Genomic DNA, 20,445 nt, shown 5'->3' on the forward strand with positions numbered 1-20,445 from the left:
GTCTCTCATTCCCTTCCAGTCAAGGGTCGCCGTGTACACCCACACGGGTTATGCACTGCACAACTTCAGGAGATGCCAACCTTCAGCACTTAGGCCTTCCAGCCTGTATCTGGAGTGACAGTTTTCAGCCCAAATCTCTAAAGGTCAGCTCAGGTCAGGTTAATCATCAATTCTCTGGAACCACCTGAAACAAGGCTTAAAGAGAAACCTGGACAAGCAGATAAGGAAATCCAGGGGCAACAGATATCTGCGGAGACAGGCAGGAACCAACGAGCGAAGCACATGGTGGAAGGGAATAGGGAGTGGTGAGGATGGTGGCAGGGAAGCACGGGCTCTGCCTAAAAGTGTTCAAATGCCTTGACCTTCCACCTGCCAAAAAAGTGAGCCCACAGCAGAATTCAGGTCAAGTTCAGAATCTTTGAAATAGAGACACTGTGCCTTAAGCAAGGATGGAGTCTTATGTGTCCCACAGAGAGCCCAGCAGAGCAGGTGCTCGGTAATAACACTGACCTGGGTTAACCTGAGACTCGAGACCTCATGTAATCTCTGAAGGACTAGAAAATAGGGCTTCTGCGTACGAGTCCAGATAGTTACAAGCGCAACGGCTGGTGTGTATCGAGTCCTGTCCACACTCCAGGACGCGTAAACGCTGTTGGAGAGACACCTACTGCTTACAAATACCTGCGAGCTCCTCTCACTTCCCAGCCCTCTCCTGTTTTGGGGACCCATGTGGCTGCTCTGCCCTGTGTCACTTCAGGGCCACCGCAGGACGGGTTGGGGCCTTCCCTCCCAGCTCCCTCTTACACGGCTCGGGCAACTGATACTGTTCCAGACAGTAGACCCTCCACCGGCCTGGGTTCCTGAATGACCACGTGGACAGGAATGGAATGAGCCTGTGAGAAGCGCTGCACTTCCAGCTCCACTCGCACCGTGAGCTAGCCTGTCGTGGCTAAGGCCTGGGTGCTCACACACAGTTCAAGGCAGTGGAGAGGGAAACAGCTCCGAGAGCAGCCGCCGCCCCTCGGAGCCCGTGGACGTGCGCCTGAGTCCCATTCCGGTGGCTCCTGAGCGCCCCCACCCCGCCCTCCAGGGCTCATTTGCTCAACCTCCCTCCCGTGCGCTCAATAGGCTCCTCTGGCCCGAGTCAGCGGAACCGGAACTTGCGTGTCTGCCGTTTGCAAGAACAGCCAAAGAAAACCTGACAGATCCAACGTTGTCCTGCTCTCCTCTGGGTTCTCCATAACCGAAGGGAAGTTCTGGGGTTCCAAGGAGCTCAGGAAGTGTTTGCTGGATAAACAAAGAAACCAAGCGTGGCACGGGTGCCTGAGAGCTGCCGGGGCCGGACGCCTCAGGGGCCACTCCCTGCCTGAGGAGGTGGTGGGTGGCATCAACCCTGACTGAGGGGCAGCCAGGACCCTGGGAGGGAGTATCAGGCTTCAAGGCACAGGGAACCAGAGAACCCGGGCCCCATCCCCTTTGCTGTGGCTTTCGTGGGCTTTTGACAGGTAACGGGGTCGTTTCAGATGCACTCTTTCAGTAAGATGTGCTTGTGGCGGAAGACTCAAACTGGATTAAGCAAAAAGGGAATATATTGAATCACGTGTATGTGAAGTCCATGCATAGAACTGGCTTCGGGTACAGCTGGATCCGAAGTTAAAAATATCGTTAGATCTCAGTCCCCTCAGTCTCCTTGCTCAGTTGTCCTCCATGTGGGATCCAGTCTCTGGCAGGCACTCCCCTTGTGATGGCAAGACCCCAGCTGACACCTGCCTACCCCCAAGACCTGAGGAAAGAGGGAACCTCCCTTCCATGGTCACCACCAAGGCCCTGGGTCATGTGCCCACCCCTGGACCAATCACTGGGCACATAAATGGGATGTTGCAACTGGCATGGCTTGAGTGACACACTCACACCTGGAGCCAGAGATGAAGTTAACACCTCCTTAACTTCATGGACTGAGTACAGGAGAGGAGGGATTCCCCAGAGGAAAATCAGGATGCCAGCAGCAAAGACGTGCTGCACGATGGACGATGGACGATGCCCGCTGTCCACAAAATAGCCGTCCATGCCCCCCTTCCTGGCTCACAGAGCCCCATTTTGTTCCTTCAGAGGCAGAAACCCCAGGACCACAGGAAAGTCTGACCCCCAACCCCAGCCTTATGACAAATCATATTTGGTGGAAGACAGTCATTAGTAAACCCACCCCCCCTTTGCCAGTTTTTCACTTTCCCAGCTTCCTTTACAACAATTAATGGCCATGAGACACACTATTCTGGTGATGAGAACTCCTGGGATTTGGCATCACTGTTGCTTTCCTCTCCTCGTGGGGTGCTGGAGTGACGCCATGATGGCTGGAACTGCAGCAATCATGTCGTATCAATAAAACATCGAGTAAGATAAATAAAAGCCAATGCTGTAAGTAACGTTCTATTTCTTGATTGTTACATGGGTAACACGGAACACGTAACATTTTATGAGAATGCGTTGAGCCTTGCACTTTTCTAGCTGGAGACAATTAAGAATTGCAACTGGGCTTCCCTGGTGGCACAGTGGTTGGGAGTCCACCTGCTGATGCAGGGGACGCGGGTTCGTGCCCCGGTCCGGGAAGATCCCACATGCCATGGAGCGGCTGGGCCCGTGAGCCATGGCTGCTGAGCCTGCGCATCCGGAGCCTGTGCTCCGCAACGGGAGAGGCCACACCAGTGAGAGGCCCGCGTACCGCAAAACAAAACAAAACAAAACAAACAAAAAAAAGGACGGTAACCTGTAATAAGAACACCTGCAAAGAGTCTTGTGTTAGCTCAACTAAGAGATTAAATGAGTTAATGCAGGAAGAGGATTTGGAACCACATCTGACAGATAAACTCTCAAAAAGCGATGGCTGTTAGTGCCCTTGTCACCATCACCACTGCTGCGCCACCACATGGTGCCCCCTCCGTGGCGAGCTTCTCCCGGCCCTACCTTTCTCTCCAGGTACCGTCCCACACCATGTTCCCCTTCACTGTCAGACTCATTGAAAGAGGTGCCTGTGCTTCCTAACGTCACACCCACAGTCAACCAGCCATGGCAGAATCTGGTAACTTCGAGTGTAATGACTTGCTAACTACCCACCTCCAGTACTGACTGCAGGCCCCCGAGGGCCAGGTCTGTGCCCCTCGAGGTCACCACTGCCTCTGCTGCACACACAGATGTCCTGAAAGTCACTGCAGAACCAACAGCTGGTTCCCACAGGCTGGCAGAGCAGAAACATTTCAGTCCCTGACCACTGGGCTCATCACAGTCCATGCCTGAGGCACCCAGCTGTAGCTGAGGAGCTTTGTGAGGTCTTCTCTGAGCCTGGCTGCACGTCCCCTCTACCCTCCTCATCCCCATCTGCATCAGTCAGCTAGTCCACAACATGCTGAGTAACAAACAGCCCCAAGATCCCAGCTTCTTTGGACAATAAGTGTTTATGGTTCACGTGTTTGGACATTGGCTGGACTGCTCATTTCAGCTGGACTCACTCTAGGATGGGCGTGCCCAGCACTGTAGCCAGGGCACTCAGTCCTCGGTGTGTCTCACCCTCCCTATCCTCTGGGTCCAGTGGGCTAGCCTGGGCACGGCCTTCTCACGGCCCTGGCAGAGGCATAAGAGAGCAAGTGGAAACACACAGGGTCTCCTGAGTCTAGGCTCAGAATGGGCACATGGCCGCTTCCATCCCTTCCATGGACCAAGGCGAGGTTGTAGGGGCCTCTAGGAGGGGGTGCTGGTAGGGGAAGCAACGCACCCCCCTCAGGGTAGCAGCCTGTAGTCATTTCTTGTGGCCACAAAATGGGCAGCTTAAAGCAACAGAAACTCACTCTCTCCGAGTCCTGGGGGCCAGAGGTCTTCGATCAAGGTTCCAGCAGGCCTGCGCTCCCTCTGAAGGCTCTGCAAAGACTGCCTCTTTACTGCTGACCTGAACTGAGCAGGGTGAGACTGCTGCAAACCCTCACCTCCCAGGTGGAGCCAGTCTGAGTCCAGCCCGACCTGAGGCCCAGGTGCACATCTGAAGCTCCACAGCAGAGGAAGCCAGGCTGGGTTTGGGTTTCTGTCCACTTCAAGTGGAAAAGCCCCAGGGGTCCCTGCGGCCCTGTCCTCCCTCCCACAGGCTGCCACCCCCAACCTGCTGTGCATACCGCTCAGGGCCATGTTGGGGATACAGGGACAGTGCAGACAGGATCTCCCTGCCTTGCAAACACCCTTTTCTTTCTTTTTTTATAAATTTATTTATTTATTTATTTTTAGCTGTGTTGGGTCTTCGTTGCTGCATGCGGGCTTTCTCTAGCTGTGGCAAGCAGGGGCTACTCTTCGTTGCAGTGTGTGTGCTTCTCATTGCAGTAGCTTGTCTTGTTGTGGAGCAGGGGCTCTAGGCGCGTGGGCTCAGTAGTTGTGGCTCGCGGCCTCCAGAGTGCAGGCTCAGTAGCTGTGGCGCACGGGCTTAGTTGCTCCGCAGCATGTGGGATCTTCCCGGATCAGGGCTTGAACCTGCATTGGCGGGCGGATTCTTAACCACTGCGCCACCAGGGAAGTCCCCAAACACCCCTTTCTTGCATGAGCCTTCCACTCCTCCAAGGCTGGACCTGCTGGAAGACACCCTCCAAGGAGAATCAGGAAGCCGGGACTCCTGGGGCGCCCCAGACAAAGGATACTCAGGGCCCCCAGTGTGTGCGGCACGGAGTCAGGCCCACAGCTGCTCTTCTGGAGCTGCCGCACCCACGAAGGAGAGGGTACCAGGATGGCAGGAGGGAGCCTGTGCCTGGAGAGGCCTTGGGCCCAGGGAGGTGCACTGCCTGTGGGACTGGGCCCCAAAGCCTGGCCTTCTGCGATGGGTGGATAGGGGTGGCGGGACAGCGCTACGGGGTGTTGCCTGTGTGTCTCTAGCATGGCCAGGAGGCCGGGCAGCAGCTGTTAAGATAGAGCCTGGACAAACCCACGCTCCAGAGGGACCTCTCACAGCCGTCCCGGGGAGCCAAGCCCTTCCTCGGGGCTCCAGGAGGGGCAGGAGATGGAGGAAGCCCCTGGGGCTGCAGCCCAGAGCTGCCTGAGCCTCTCGGGGACAGGGGCTGGTGGGTCCTGACTCCGTGGGTGACGCTGGCAAGCCGGGCGCCTTGCAGGGCCCCCGGAGGTGAACTGATGGCTCTCGCTCTCACTTCCGCCTGCCAGAGCGCACGGACTTCTCACGTGGGCATCCCTGACCGGCCACTCGGCGAGGGGAATTCTGAGAAATGTTCCCACTCAGCTGGGTGAACCCAGCACGAAGCGCCCAACTGCACTTCGGGGAGGAGTGACATCTGAGTTAGGGCTGATGAAGAGGGAGGTTGTGGACAGGGTGGGGCAGTAGGGGGTCAGGACAGCTGGGCAGCCCCCGAGCAGCAGTGGCTCAGAGCCCAAGCACAGAGCAGGTCCTGAGCAGCAGGAATGAGTTGGGGGGGGCACACTTGGGATGAGCACACCCAAATTCCAATCCCCTGGATACCCTGCTCAAAACAGATTCTAGGGAATCCCCTGGCGGTACAGTGGTTAGGACTCTGCGCTTCCACTGCAAGGGGCGCAGGTTCCATCCCTGGTGGGGTAACTAGGATCCCACAAGCCTTGCAGCGTGGCCAAAAAAAAGGACAGAGTCTAATTTCAGTCAGAGGCCATTGGATTGGCGTAGCCTGGGCCCCTGTTGTGACAAATGGGAATATGGTCCCCAAATCTCTACTTCCTTCCTGCAGCAGGGCCACACACACACACACACACACCCGAGAATACAGCGCCACCCTCCCCTCCCCACGCTGGAGCGGCAGGCCTCAACTTCCTGCCCCATGGGTGGCAGTCTTGGTTGACAGACTTGCTTTGGACAGGACGTGAGCAGACATGATGAGGCTTAAACATAGACTTTCAAAGTGCCTGTGCAGTGTGGCTTGGCCCCATGAGTTTTACAAAGAAAATGCCTCAGGTAGCTCACGTCTTACAGCCTGGGTCCCAGAGAGAGACCCTTGAAACAGACCTGAACTTGACCCACAGTCTGAAGCTGAGCCCCTCCAGGAACCTGCAGCCCCACCGGCAAGAAAGAAAGAGTTATGTTCCAAGTCACAGAGATGCCAGGGGCTGTTTGTCACACAGCATTAATATGGCAGGAACTAGGACACCTGCCCATTCCGGGGCTAGGAGAGGGGGGAGCGTGCAGTGGGCCGTCCACCCCTCCCAGACTGCACCCATGGAAGGAGGCTATGGAGGCACGCTTGCCGGAAGGAGGTGGGATGGATACTGGGAAGGCGGAAACCAACATCATCTCTCACCGTGCTGGAGCAAACAGCTGTTCACAGACGGGGCAGCAGGGGCTGGCCTGTTAGCAGGAACTCATTTTCTGGCTGTCACCCTACAAGCGAAAAGTATGTTTGAACCCCAAAGGAGCAGCTGACTCTGATGATTTATAGGGCCTGAAGCGGCTCTGTGAGGGCAAACTGAATTCTGAATACAATTCCACACCAATTACCTCTGCTCAGAGCCTGACAGAAAAGCAGTGACTCTAAGACAAAGCCAAACAGCGGAGACTGATGGGGCTGACAGGCCACCCTGGAAGCAAATAACTTTCAGCGATGCCTCTCGGAGCTCTGCTGGGGAGGGCGCTCTGCTGTGTGTGGTGACCGGGCGAGGGCCTGGCTCTGGGGATGGGCCCAGGGGAAGGCTGGGCTTCTGGCCTCACGGCAATGGGCCAGCAGGCTGGGGGTGGGATGGGGGGCTTCTCTCTGGCAGCGTCCTGCCCTTGGGGAGGGTCCCCTTTCCCCTGTTGGACTGGGAGGGATGAGTCCTCAGGGATGGGATGAGGCAGGAGAGACCTGGCCTGGCTGCAGACCAGAAAGCTGAGCCCCAGGGGCATGGAGGGAGCTTGTGGGAAGGCAGAGAAGAGGGAGGAAATCAAGGTCATCAAGAGCCAGGTCCTGAGGGATGCATCTCTCGGGGGAGGTGGAGCAAGAGGCGAAGAAGCCCTTTCTCACGTGAACAAGAGGGGCGCACAGACCCGCAGCCCCGCTTGTTGGAAAGGCAAATCTCCAGGACCAGCTGAGTCTCTGGTACGGTAACAAGCCTCCTGCCTGTGTCACTCCAGGTGGAGTTCAGACCACCCACCACAGGGAGCGTCGTCATCACGCCCCCACCCAGGGTTTACGGAAGGGACAGCTGATGCAGAGAAGTGAGACCATCTGCCCACAGTCCGATGACAGAAGCTGAGGTTGGAGCCCAGGTCCTAGATCTGCCCTGCCCAGCAGAGTAGCCACCAGCCGCAAGGGGCTGTTTCATTTCAGATTAAAGTTAATAAATAAAATGTACAGTTCAGTTCTTCAGCTGCATGAGCCACATCTCAAGGGCTCAAGAGCCTTGTATGGCTGGTGGCTACTGGACTGGGCAGCATAGATCTAGAAAGTTCCCATCACTAGCATGGTGTAGAAGCTATCCCTTAGCCACTGTTGGTGTCCGCACTCCAAAGCCACCCCCCCATGTCTGTCCAGCAAGAAGAGAGCAAATGTGTGTGCAAGCAAACAGGTCAAAACGAGAGACACAGGGGCCCTGCCACCCCTTACACCAGCAGGGAGCGGAGGCGTCAGGCGCTCAGCTCTGCAGGGCTCCTGCAAACCCTGCGGAGCAGGTTTAGAGCCCTGGGAAGGGTACCCAGTCATTCTGTCACCATGTGCACAGCTGGGGGGAAAATGAGTACAAGGCAGGCAAGTAGGCTTCGGCCTCAGATCGCCCCACCCTGCCCCTCTCCAGAGGGGAGGTTCCCTGGGCCCAGAATCCTGAGGAGATGGCGGCAGCTGGTCCCTAAGGCGCTGGCCAGCCACCTGGAAATGAATCGAGGGAGGGAAACACCTGGGGGGGAGGGGGGTGCTCCCCAGGAGAGCTAAGAAACTCAGAGAGGAGTTCCCACAGGGCATCTACAGAGACCCCATCCTTCACCCTGAACGCACATCCAAGCGTCTTCAAGAACAGATGAGCAGACACAGTCATTTCTACACTTGAAAATTTCAACACTAGAAGCTGGACCTTCCCAAGCATTGCTCTAGGAGGGTGGGGAAGGGGTGACAAGGAAGGGCCCATAGGAAGCCCCTACAGTCCCCAAGGTCAGTTCAGCAGCCCAGGCTGCAGGTCTCTGAGGCCTCCGGAGCAGGTATGGGGCCTGGAGACCCCTCTGGGGATGGGCAGGCAGGCCCAAGGGCCTAGATCCAAATGAAACCCGAAAGATTTCCCCTGGGACCACCCCCCAACACAGATTTTCTGGCCTTCTGTCCTCAGAGGGGAATTAGGGGAGGACGAATGCAGAGAAAGTTTGCTGCGTTCCTAACAAGGCTCTGAAAAATCAAAAGGGATATGCTGCTGGGGGAAGTCAGAGTCATAACAAAATCTGGAATGGGAAGAGGGGGAGGGGGACCCTGCCCCCACCCCAGAGAGGCTAGGAGAGGCTGGGGGGAGGGCCCGGAGCAGAGGGAGCCTGGCAGGATGGGCCTGGGAGGACTGGAGGTTGGTCTGGAGGTCTGAGCTCCCCACCACCCCCGTATCCAGAAGTTTGCAGAGCAGCCTTCCCAGCCGCCCCCAGGGACAACCCTGCCAACAGCCTGTGACAACCCAGACCACACAGCTCCCTGCCCTGCGCACGCTGGGGCCCTGGGCTGGCTGCTGGCTGGCCCCCTCTCATCTGGTGGGTCTCAGCTCGAACTGCCACTCCTCAGAGACCTTCCGGGACCACCCCATGCGCACTTCCTGTGACACTTCCCGTGACACTTCCCTGTCAGTTTTCTTCAAGTTGCCCTTCCATATTATGTTATTTGGCTGCGTTCATGCTCTCTCACTTTTAAAAGAGCCATCTGTCTCATCGACTACTGCATCACAAACAGCGCTGGGATGGAGGGCATTTGGTAAATGTGTGCTAAATGAATTGATGACCTTAAGATTTGAGGAAGACAGCGGGCCCCTCCCGACCTGCAGTCGGTCCTCACCAGTCTCCATGCGTGAAAGAGGAAGGTCCTCCTAGACCTAGCTTTCAACTCTCAGGCTGCCCTTTCTCATCCGTTCCTGCTCTGGTGCAGCCCTGGATGGGGAGCAGCCCCTGCACCCCAAATTGCTGTCTCTGTGCCAACCAGGCACGCCCGGGGCCTCCCACCCAGAGGGGTGAGGTGGGGAACTTGACCCAGGAGAAGGGAGAGGGGCTGCACTTCGTGTAGAACTCCCCCTTCCCAGACTAGAACCCAGAGGTTGGGGTGCCTGGGCAGGGGCCGGTGGAGAGCACGGGGAAGCCGTGGAGGGGCAAGACCAGCCTGCAGGAAGCTCCCGGGGGAACAGGGGCAGGAGACACGTGAAGAAGTCCTGGACTGGGGCGCAGGGTAGTGAGGGGCCGAGAAACTGTCACCCGACTTTCACACGCCCCTACTCGGGGCGGAGGTGGTCTGTGCCCCTCCACAAGCAGAGTAAGACCCTTACCCTCCCCTGTATCAGGAGTGGCGGCGAGGACGCCCCACCCTCGGCCCTCGCATCAGGGCTGGGACAAGGACGCCTCATCCATGCTCACCCTGCGGGGGCGGGGGCGGAAGGGGGTGACGGTGAGCGTGGAGAGGCCCCCACTTTTCTGCTCATGCGCTCCCATTTAAAGATTCTTCGGAACGAGGCTGCGCCTGGGGAGGCGCAAAAACGCCCCCCCCACCCCGCAACTGAAACAGCGGGCAGCGATCCAACTCCCCACACCTCTCACTTTCGGGGACGCCTGCCCAGGTGCGAGCGGAGGGGCGGGAAGCGGGTCGGCCTCCCAGCTGCCTTCCCCGAGGGGCGGGATGAGGGCGGGGCGGAGCGCGGCTCGGGCGGGGCGGGGCCGGAGGCGGGGCGGTGGGGCAAGGCCGAGGGGCAGAACGCGGCCTGGGCGGGGCCAGGAGGGGCGGGGCCAGGACGGGGCCAGGGCGGGGCGGGGCTCGTGTCGGCCCTGCTGAAGCGCCCACTTCCTCTGGCGCCGGCTGCCTGGCGGAAGTACGTCAGTTGTTATCCGCTCGGGGCGCCGCTGCCACCGCCGCCTCACGAGCCCAGGCGCCTCAGCCCCGGTCCGCGCCCCGCCCGCCCACCGGGCCTCCGCCCAGCCTTCGCCCGCCGCCAGCCGCCCGCCGCCAGTCGCGCATGGGGCGTGCCCCCGGGTCCGCGGCCGACGGCCGCTGAGCGCCGGCCGCCCCGCCGATGCGCGCGGCCTCCCGCGCCGAGGCGCCCAGGCCGCGCCGGGCCCGGGGCTGAGGCCACCCGCGCGGCATGTCTGGCCCGGCCCGCTGCCCGCCGCCGCCCACGGCCGGAGTCGGCGCGGTCCGCACCGAGCCCGGCGGTGCCGCGTAGCGCAGCGGCAGCGGAGCGGGAGCCCGACGGCGCGGCCGCAAGGTCACCGCGCGCCATGGAGGCCAAGGTCCGCCAGAGCCGGCGCTCGCGCGCGCAGCGGGACCGCGGCCGGCGCCGGGAGGCGGCCCGCGACGCCCGCGACCAGAGCGCGTCGTCGGGGGACGAGCCCGAGCCCGGGCCCGGCAAGGAGAACACGGGCCTGCCCCGCGCGCCCCCGCCCCGCGCCGCCGCCGCGCGCCCCCCGCGCCGCCGCCGCCGCGAGTCCAGCTCGCAGGAGGAAGAGGTCATCGATGGCTTCGCCATCGCCAGCTTCAGCACGCTGGAGGCCTTGGAGGTAGGTGGTCCCCCCGCGAGCACGCTGCCGCGGGGTCGCGAGCGGGAAGCCCCTGGGGCATGGGCACACCCACCCCTTAGGGCTCCCCGGGCTGCGTGGGCCCCGCGCGCCCGGCGGGTTGCTCTTGGAGGACCCGGCAACGTGCATTGGGTGCAGGTGTGTTTGTGTCTTGAGGTGCTGGGGGGAAAAATCTCTAAATTACACTGTCCGAACTGGGGGCTGTCTGGCTACTCAGCCGGTCTTTTTTCAATTGTGTTTCTGTTGCCAAAATGTCACTTGATTCGGTTCAGGATGTGCTAGGGAGGTGGACACTGCTGGACTTGGTGGAGGCCGTGATAAAATGGATACATGGGGAATTCCTCCTGTTCCTCTCCTCCTCCTTGAGGTTTCTGTTTAGACGGGGAGAGGGAGGGTCATGTTTTATCCCCCTCTGTGCGACCGCTGTTTGCTGCGTGGTTAATAGGATGGCAAAAAAAAAGTTGTTTGTCTGGTTGAGGTATCATGGACAGTATTTGTTGAGCAAATGCTTCCTTTCTCGCCTGGAACCAAGAGAGTGGAGAAGGAAATGGATGCTGTCAGAGTTGGCAAGTGGACCGATTGGGCCCGGGTAGGAATGCCGCCTGGCTGCGGAGTCCCGTGAGCCCCAGCCAGCCCGCCCCTGCACCCTCCAGGGGCCCCAGGAAGCACTTATTTTGGGGGACCAGCACCCGCTGGGTTTGGGGCCCCAGGGACCGCTCAGTTAACAGCTCCCCTTTTCCTGGGGGTTGGGGCCAGTGGCCTAGGACTCAACCAGTCACAGAGGCTGAGCTTTGGGGGAAGGGAAGTCCCCACAGTGCAGGTCTCTGCAGTGAGCCCCCTCCCAGGGGTGCCCCGGGTCCGTAGAGAGCCTCAGGGTCAGGTGCTGGCAGCCAGGGAGAGGTGGCCCAGGGACAGGTTTGCCCCTTCTTGTCTGGGCACGTGGATGCACAGAGGTGGGGCACCTGTGTCAGGATCGTCTGTTGTGCACATCTGGGAGGCCTGAGATGCCTCCTGGGCCTAGGGGTCCTCAGCGAACGCGCTTTGGTGGGGTGTGGTGGCACGTGCCTTGGCTCCGTACTGGGCAGGGGAGGTCCCAGGGCTGAGTTTTCTGCCTTTGTACAAGCCAGGTCCTGCCCTGCGGCCTCTGAGAGGGGATACACCACCCACCTTCCAGAAGTGTACCCGCTCTGCCCCGTGGGGAAAAGACAGAACCCCTGCTGCGGCCTCCGAAGCCCTGCGTCCCATCAGCTGGCCTCTGCCACCTGCCATCCTCTCACACCGGCATATCAGCCCCTTTCGGGTTTTGCCTCAGGGCCTCCGTACTTGCAGTTCCCTCTGCCTGGGTTGTTTGGCGCCTTCTTGTCTCAGACGCAAATGTCACTCTGAGAGGCCCTCTCCGGGCATGGCCTGAAGCAGCGTGCCTTTCCCCCCAGCTGTCCATCTCCCCGTCTTATTTCACAGACTTTCTCTGCTGTCAGTTACCACTCTTTCCGAAGTTGTCTGCTCTGTTGTGATGCTCTCCCCGCCAGAACTTGTAGCTGAAAGAGAGCAGGCCCCATGTCTGTGTGTGTGTGTGTGTGTGTGTGTGTGTGTGTCCCCTGCGGGGTCCTAGTGCCCCATACGTGTTTGTGGAATGAACCAGTGAGAGGAGAAGCTGAGGTTCAGGACAGCTGCGCCCAGGGTCACTCGGTGCACCTGTCGGGTCCACACGCCGCCCGCAGTGGCTCTGGCTGCGCCCCTTCTGCATCAGGGGCCGGAAGGTGCAGCCTCGGCTTTAGGGGACTTCTGCAGGCTCAGCCCAGCCCGGCCGGGTCATAGTGAGACTGAGCTTGCGTTCTGCTTGGCGTTCACACAGCCGCACCACCCCAGGGCCACTCCGTGCCCCTTTCTCTGCCCTTCTGAGCCAGGGAGGAGCCTGCCTGCCTTGGAAAGTACGGGGCTTCTGGACGAGTCATAACTTCTCGACCAGCCCCGCTTGTTTGGCCTCATTTCTTGCTAAAGTGTAGTGGTTTTCCCCCAGAGTTCAGATAGTTGATAATGAGGCTGATAGTGACAGCTAGCACTCAGCAGATGAGTGTGCTCTACCGGGTGCTGTTCTGAGGCCTGCGTGTCCCCACGGCACGGATGGGGACATTGAGGCCCGGCACCGTGAGCGTTGAGGCCTCAGCCTGCCTGGCCTCAGAGCTCTGCCAAGCCCTTGGGGGTCCGTCTTGGCCTCCATGCGGACACAGGCTGCCACCCCTGGAGCATAACCTAATGTTGGATGTGGCCCTGCTCAGGAGGTGGGACCTGTGCGTGGTGCCAGTGTCCCTCAAGTTCTCCTTGCCTTTGTCCTGAGGATGCAGGCCCCAGTCTGGGCAGGGGGTCTCACACCTGAGCCCTGGTCCCCATCGGCTTTCTGAGTCTGCATCTATCTGTGTGGGGGCAGTGAGCAGGTAGCAGTGGGACAGCGGTCTTGTGGTTTGGGCAGGACTGGGGCTCTTTCTTCTGTTCTCACTGACCAGGGACATTTGGGACAGACTGATGGACAGCCCTTGCTGTCCCTCTGATTCCTGTGATGTCTCCACCTCCCAGTGTGTTGACCAGAGGTGATGGGAAGGCCCTTGGGGGCAGGCCAGAGCTGCACTGTGGTTCTCTCCCCAGGTCCTCTCAACCTTTCTTCCTTATGGCAGATCTGCCCTCCGACCGCAGGGCAGGTTGTGCGGGCCCCGAGGTCTCCCGGGAGTCGCCTCGCAGGCAGTCAGGACGTGCCCAGCAGACCTACTGTGCGCCTCCTGGGGCTTTCCCTCAGGGCCGCCAGCCCTTGCCCTCAGCTCCGTCTCTGCAGGTCTGGAGAGAAAGCATTTGCCGCTAGAACCACTCTTCTGGTTGGGCATCCATGTGATTCTTTGTTAACTTGCTTTTCGAACAGCAAAACACTTTTACGTGCTTCAAAAGTCAAGCTTTATGACAAGGTGTATTTTGAAAAAAGTCAGGTCCAAACTCAGCCTCCTTCAGTGACCGCTCTGGCCAGCCCGAGGCCTTTCCAGAGCATGTTGTGCGGCTGTAACCGCGCTTTCAGTCTTGTGTCTCCTTTTGTGCAGCAGGAAAAGGTTATTTACCACATCTGTACACATGTCCGGGAGGTGTGTACCCGGGAATAGAGATGGAAAGGAAAAGACCCCACATTTTAGCTGTGGTCGCAGGTGACTGCCTTCCTCTAATTCTGTTTCCTACATGCTGACCAACACGTGTTACTCTTATGAGCACAGGGCACACCCCGAGGCTGCACGTGAGCTGCTGCACGTGGAGTCCTGCCTGGGGAGCCCTGCCCCTGCTGCACTCCACGCGGGGGGCTGCCCAGGGGCTTGCTGTGCATTTCCCCTAAAAATAATGGCGCTCTTCCAGCTTGGGAGGCAAGCCTCACGCCCGCTGAGCGGTGGGATCAGGTCTGGACCTGGCCCTGTGGGGGGTCGGGGAGTCGGTGAGGGGTGCCGAGATGCCCCCTACCCCCGGCTACATCAGGAGGCTCAATGGTGGTGGTCTGTCTGCGCGCCGGGTTCAGCGGCCCACAGGGGCAGAGAGCACGTGGTCTGTGCTGGCTCTGGGTGCTCAGGGAGCTGGGGTGTAGTCCCCACGGCCCATGGATGGAAGCCCATGCTGTTGGTTTGCCTGCGGGGCCACGTGTCCAGCCCAGCCCTCTGACGGGGAAGCAGGGCTGAGACCACGCAGATGATTGGGCTCTGTGAGGAGAGCCAGCAGCCGGAGAAGCCTTCAGCTTGCAGAGCGTCTGAGCCTCCAGGCCAGAGCACCTCCTCCAGGCTGCCTTCTAGTCTTCAGATGGGGAAACTGAGGCTGGGCGGGGGGACAAGTCCTCGCCCAGGATCTGCCCGCCACAGTCCCAGTCCGCAGATGGGAAGAGGCAGAGGGTGGTCCTGCGTGACATCGAAGGGGCAGCCTTTTCCTGCACTGCAGGAGCAACGTTGTGGCCCGGGCCGGCTGTCCCACCTCTAGGGAAGGGCTGTCCCTTCTGAGCACCGCGGGGATCGACGCCAGACTGCAGAGCCCGAGGCTGCACCAGGCTGGGAGGGCTCAGCTGCGTCCCCCGCGTCACCACGTATCCATCGCGGGCAGTAGGATCACAGAGCGAACACTCAGAGGTGACACCCAGCGTGGAGGCAGCCACAGTCCTGACGGACGTTCAGCTCGTTACCCTCGCCTGCCCCTGAGCACAGGTGAGGGTCTTGAGCCCCATGCAGGGGGCCAGGGCCATCTCCTGCGCTCCGGCACGCTGGCCCACTCCCCTGCTCCCATGGCTGGGGCTTGCACACACAGCACTTGTGGCCCCTGGGCCTTGGTTTCCCTGTGTGTCCCACCCACGCTGTGAAGGCCGGCGGGGGGCTGACGACAGGACAGGTGGTGGACGTCCGTCTCCCCACCGCCACCGTCCTGGGCCTTGGTTTCCCTGTGTGTCCCACCCACGCTGTGAAGGCTGGCGGGGGGCTGACGACAGGAAAGGTGGTGGACGTCCGTCTCCCCACTGCCACCCTCTCCTGGGCGCCTGGAGGCTGTGCTGCGCCTGGGGCAGAGCGTCGTGGGCCCCCGCGGCCTGCAGCCTCCCCTTCCCACAAGCTGAGTTTGCCCCGGTGGTGCGGCCCGGGGGCAGCTGCACCCCGCTTTCCCTTTGCCCCACCCTGGCTTCTGGGCAGTGTGCGCATGTCTGCGCTGCGGAGGGCTGGGGGCCCGGGTATGCGTGTCAGGCGGGCAGAGTCGGCCTTCTGTAGGAGGGATGCTGGCGCTTGGAAACCACCCCTACCGTGGGCGTGGGGTCACTGTGAGCTGGGGGCCGCCAGAGTGACAGCAGTGGCACGCAGTGAGACACCCGCTGGGGGACACCACCGTCCTGGCCTTGACCCGTCTGGTTCACGTGCTCTGCGCAGAGCCCTGGGAGCGGGGAGCCATGGTCACGGGGGCCCTGTGCAGATGGGGAGAGTGAAGCATTGGCCTGGCCTCTGCCACTCACCTGGGGCAGGGCCCAGGTGCCTGCTGTGGTCTTGCTGCCCAGGCCGTGCTGCCCGCCTGCCTGCCGGCCCGCACTCCTCTGCCGAGAGCCCCTTTCTGCCTCCTTGGTGACTGGCGTACCTGCTGGCCCTGGTGCCCCTGAGGATGTGTCCCCAGGTGCAGCCTCGTGAGGCTCCTGGGCAGCCGGCCCGCCTCCCAGTCAGAGGCTTTCAGCACCGTGGGTTGCGTAGCTGAGCCGTGGCCCCCCTCATCCAGCCCTGGCAGCCTCCCTCTCCTGGACGGCTGCTCGGGACGGTCTCTCGTCGCTCTCGCTCCTTGCGGCCCAGGCAGCGGTGGCCCCAAGGTAGGCGAAGGCAGGCCCGCATGAGGCTGCCGGGCCTCTGGCAGCAACCGCTGGCCACCAGGGAGGGCTCTGACCCGTCCTTCTCTCCTGACTCACTAAGCATCGATAAGCAGTGGCCGTGCCCGTGCTGGCTGCGGGCTTGGCTCCAGGCAGATAGGTGACTAGACTCGCCGGAGGCTGGGGGGAGGTCACGGGCTGTCATGACAGCGTCCGCCGTGCAGGCCAGGCGGCTGCTGGGCAGGAGCCGGCACGGGTGGGGCTCTCAGGTGGAGACGCCTGGGGAAGGTGGGTGAGGCGCTAGTCGGCTGGGGTGAGGGTGGGGATGTGGGTGGTCACTGGGGTCACCTGAGGCGCTTTCTCCCTCGGGAGCTGGAATCTGAAACCTGCATGGAGTCAAGTGCTTTGGGGACTTGGGGCAGATGTATTTGGCTCCAGTTGAGTGTGGAGAACCTTCCAGTGCCCTGGTTTCCCACAGTAGTCCTGGAAGGAAAACGCACTGCGCTACTCCCTTCATTCAGCTCACCAGGACTCTGTGTGAGTGTGGCGGGCGAGCTGATGGGATCCTGGTGCGCGCGGAATGTATGTGAGGGCAGGCACTGCCGGGTCACAGCCTGGCCTGGGGAAGCGTCTCAGTGGCCCCGGCTCTGCTCCTTCCTTGGAGCAGCCACCTGGGGCGGTCGCTGCCCTCTGGACGCCGCACGGAGCAGCACACGCTGACCGGCCGCAGGTGCCTGCAGGTCCCAGACGAGGGAGGGTTCTCTGGTGAGAGCTTAGCGTCAGCCGGTGACTGTGGTGAGCAGAGCCGCCATGCGCGAGGCACACGTGTGGCCCTGGCAGGGGGCCGCCACTCACACACCACTGCCAGGAAGGAGTGGGAGGCCCGAGTCCGGCCCGTCTGTGGTGATGCCGAGAGCCACGGAAACAGGAGCGACGGCCTCCGGGGCCTCGGCTCACTTCATCCTCCTAGCAGCCCTTGCAGTGGGTGCTTGCTGTTCCATTGTATAGACGAGAAAACTGAGGCATGGGGGTTAAGTCACTTTTTGAGTCTACAGGGCTGGCAAGTGGCAGCGCGGGATGGGAGCCAGGCACAGGGCGTGGGTCTGTGCTGCTCCTTGGGGGCTGGGGGTGGAGGCCATGTGACCAGAGAGCGGCAGGGCTCCCACCTGTCCAGCCTGGGCTTCACCTTTCTGGCCTAGGGCTGCGTGTCTGGCCACCCTGCCTTTCCTGTCCTTGGGAGGGAGGGGCCTCGCAGTTTCACGCTGAGTCAAGAGTTGACCCTGTGAGGATCAGGTTCCTGGTGGGTCCTCCAGACCAGCTTCCATGGGAGCTCCAGCCCTGCGTGGCCATCAGCCACGTCCTGAATCCTCTCCCCTGGCCCTGTCCCACTGGTCGCCCCCAGTCTGACATATTGTGCCACCTCGGGTGCCTGGCAGCTGCCACCCTCCCTGCAAATACTCTGCAGCCTTGGGTGGGGTGTTCTTGTGGCCCCAGGGCTCCCGTCTCTGTACGAGCCAATCCCCACAGGGACCGTGGGTCTGCCATGACCCCATCACTCAGCTGACCTCACACACCACAGCTGTCCCTTCTGCCCCCCAGCCCTGGACCCACATGCTGGTCCTCAGACCCTGGCAGGCCCCTAGCCGATGCTTTTCCCACGTGCTGCCTGGCCTGCCCTCAGCCCTGGCTCCGCCTGCGGCCCAGTGAGGATTTGTCAGACAGGAATGCTCATAGACTCGTCTGGATACAGCCAGGGGCCCCTGGCTCCAGAGATCACATCTCTGCCTGGCCCAGATCCCCTAGGGGTCCCTGTCTGTCATCTGCGGAATGAACCCACGTTCCCCTCGAGGCCTGGCCCTACCCATCTCCTCACCTCGGTCCCTGCACCCAGGAACGTCTGCCCTGGGGCCTTTGCCCAGCTCTCGCCGTCACCCAGGAGCAAGTTTAGGATGCTTCTTCCGAGGCCCTCCAGCCAGCTGAGGTGGCCAGTGAAGCTAGTGAGTGTCTCCCTCTCCTCACGTGTGGCCCCTGCCAGCCCTGTGCCTGCTCCGGGTCTCAGTTTCCTCGTCTAGGGAGTGACAAGGTGGAAGTACCTGCCGCGTGGTCCTGCGCCCTCCCCGTCTCCTCTTCGAGGCCCTTCTCTGAGCTTGTTTCTCTTTGTGCCCCACCCGAACGGAAGGCAGGCACGAGATGCTTCAGCAGCAGCGGCCCCGGCCCCCACAGCTTCCCCTGCCGGGCCAAGACAGTGTGGGATGCGCTGTCTTGGCGTGGAGGAGCTGGCGGTCATGCCGAGAGGGGCCTGGACAGACTGACGTCGCAATGTCACTGTCAGGACAGTGGCTGTGACCGTAAATCCCAGTCGAGTGCAGGGCAGAGGGTGGCCCAGGCCGCCGGCCAGGGTCGCGGTGGGGGACCCACACGTGAACATGGTCTTGGGTGGCGGCTCAAGCGGATCCACAGGGCGCAGACCTGGGCAGGCGGCCGCCTTCTTCCACCAGGCATCGTCTGGCTTGTCTTCAGCAATGGGGTGGGTCTGTGTTTTGTTTCCAGGTGACTTCTCTGTCCCGGCACACTGCGGGGGCTCACTGGATATGTGAAGGGGTGGGTACAGGGCCTGGGAGGGGCCTCCCTCCCGGAGGGGCTCCCCACTCACGTGCAGGGGGCTGGCGCTCGGAAAGCACTCCAGATGCCGTGGTCGTCCTGCTGGAGGCCCGGCTCCTGACTCCCGGCTCCCTGACCACCTGCCATCCAGCCATGCCGGCCTCACCAGGTGTTCAGCGGGCCAGCGGGAAACGGACCCAGAGGGACCAGGATGCAACGAGGCAGGTTCTGGAAGCTTCCGGAGCAGCTGAGATGTCAGTGAGGCCTTCAGGAAATGGTCCTCAAAGGCCAGGTGACTCAGGCAACATGACTTGCCTGGAGGGTTGGCACACTGGGCGTGGGGTTGAGGAGAAGACGGGCAGCGGTGCCTGTGCGGTGTGAATGTGACTTAGGCAGTGGACGGGTCAGGGAGGACAGTTCTGTCCCAGCAGCATAGCTGGAGGTGGTGACTGGACCTGGTCCCCACGCCAGGGTTGGGACAGCCGGGACAGCTCCCAGTTCAGCGTTCAAGCCCGGAGAGAGGTCAGCGGCAGGTGCTGGAGGTGTCCCCGGCCTTCCTGCATCTGGAGCAGGGCCCGTGGTGGGGGTCAGGCCAGGCAAAGGGACCTTCTCACCCCTCCATCCTGGCCCCGAGTCCACTGTGTGGGCAGGGAGGGGCTCTGGTGAAGGCTGTCTAAATGAAGGAAGATGCTGTCGTCATGGTTCACGGGGCCTCCTCAGTGTCTCTAGGACTTCCCTGATTTTGGCACTGGAGTCCCACGTCGTCACCAGAGCCTCCTTAGTCCCAGACAGGCGTGGAGAGTTGGTCACTTGGGGGTGTCGGGCACCAGTTGCTGGTGGGTGGTGCAGAAGCTGCCTCCTATCTGGCCAGGGGAAGGGGAGGGGGTTCCCGCTTGGGGAGAGACCCTGCGCTAAGCCACCTGCTCCCCCGAGCACAGGAAAGGAGCACCTGCAGTTGAGTCTCTGAGGAGTGGGGAAGGCGGGGCGGGGCCTGGGGGCTGCGGTTTTACCCTGTGTGGGGTAGGGGGAGTTGGAGGCAAAACTTGCAGGTGAGAGGGAGTGAGCCACGTGGGTGCCAGGGCAGAGGGAGCAGCTGCGCCAAGGCCCTGGGGCAGACGCGCTCTGAAGGGCATGCAGGTCGGGGGATGACAGCCTGCCCGGTGAGCCATGGCTGAGGCTCTGAAGGTAGAGTGGGTGGGGCCGCACTCAGACTGGACGTGGGTGGGATGTGGCGTGAGCTCCTGGAACCATGGAGAGCAGGTGCCTGAACCACGAGTCGGGAGGGCTGCTGGGGCCCTCAGGTCCAGAGGTTCTGGGAGAAGGCAACCTCCGCCACCCGCAGCCTCCTGGCCCCTTACGGGGATGGGTCTCCAGGCCTGGCCCTGTCCTAGGGTGACATGGACATCCCACAAAGCCTTCCTCTGGGAGGTGGAGGGACAGGTGGGGTGGGGGGCAGTGGTGAGGGCCCAGGTGGGCCATCTGCCTTCTCACCCCCGGCGGCGAGAGTTGCCCAAGTTTGGTGACGAGGGGTGAGTTCTATGGGCTGGGGCCCAGGTACTGGGGAGCAGACCCCAGCGTGGTTCACAGAGTAGAGGGGCCCCCGCCTGGCCAGAGGGGTGTGGCCGCGCCTTTGCCTGCAGGGTCTGGGGGCCTGAAAGGGCCTGATCCAGGTGGGAGCAGGCAGCCTCAGCCCCCCGGTGAGGGGAATCATTCCAAGTCTGTGTTTACTAGTTGTAATTGCTTTTATCTCTCCGCGGTCGGTTTACAGAAGCGAGTTAGAAATTGT

The 20,445-nt window shown here is 61.3% G+C and overlaps 1 protein-coding gene across 14 annotated transcripts in view; it reads left to right on the forward strand.

Annotated features, from left to right (window-relative positions):
- The first annotated feature begins 10,306 nt into the window (after nt 1-10,306).
- Nucleotides 10,307-20,445, forward strand: part of FBRSL1 (fibrosin like 1) — an 86,099-nt gene continuing 75,960 nt past the window's right edge. For 13 of the 14 annotated variants that reach the window (XM_060121206.1, XM_060121200.1, XM_060121208.1 and 10 more), the window contains exon 1: nt 10,307-10,699. In XM_060121206.1, the coding sequence (XP_059977189.1) occupies nt 10,421-10,699 (279 nt within the window). In that variant the 5' untranslated portion in view covers nt 10,307-10,420. The remainder of the gene's footprint in view (nt 10,700-20,445) is intronic. The other variant, XM_060121212.1, reaches the window with a different exon arrangement.

The sequence above is a fragment of the Lagenorhynchus albirostris genome, chromosome 14 (genome assembly GCF_949774975.1).
Source record: "Lagenorhynchus albirostris chromosome 14, mLagAlb1.1, whole genome shotgun sequence".
Classification (NCBI taxonomy): domain Eukaryota; kingdom Metazoa; phylum Chordata; class Mammalia; order Artiodactyla; family Delphinidae; genus Lagenorhynchus; species Lagenorhynchus albirostris.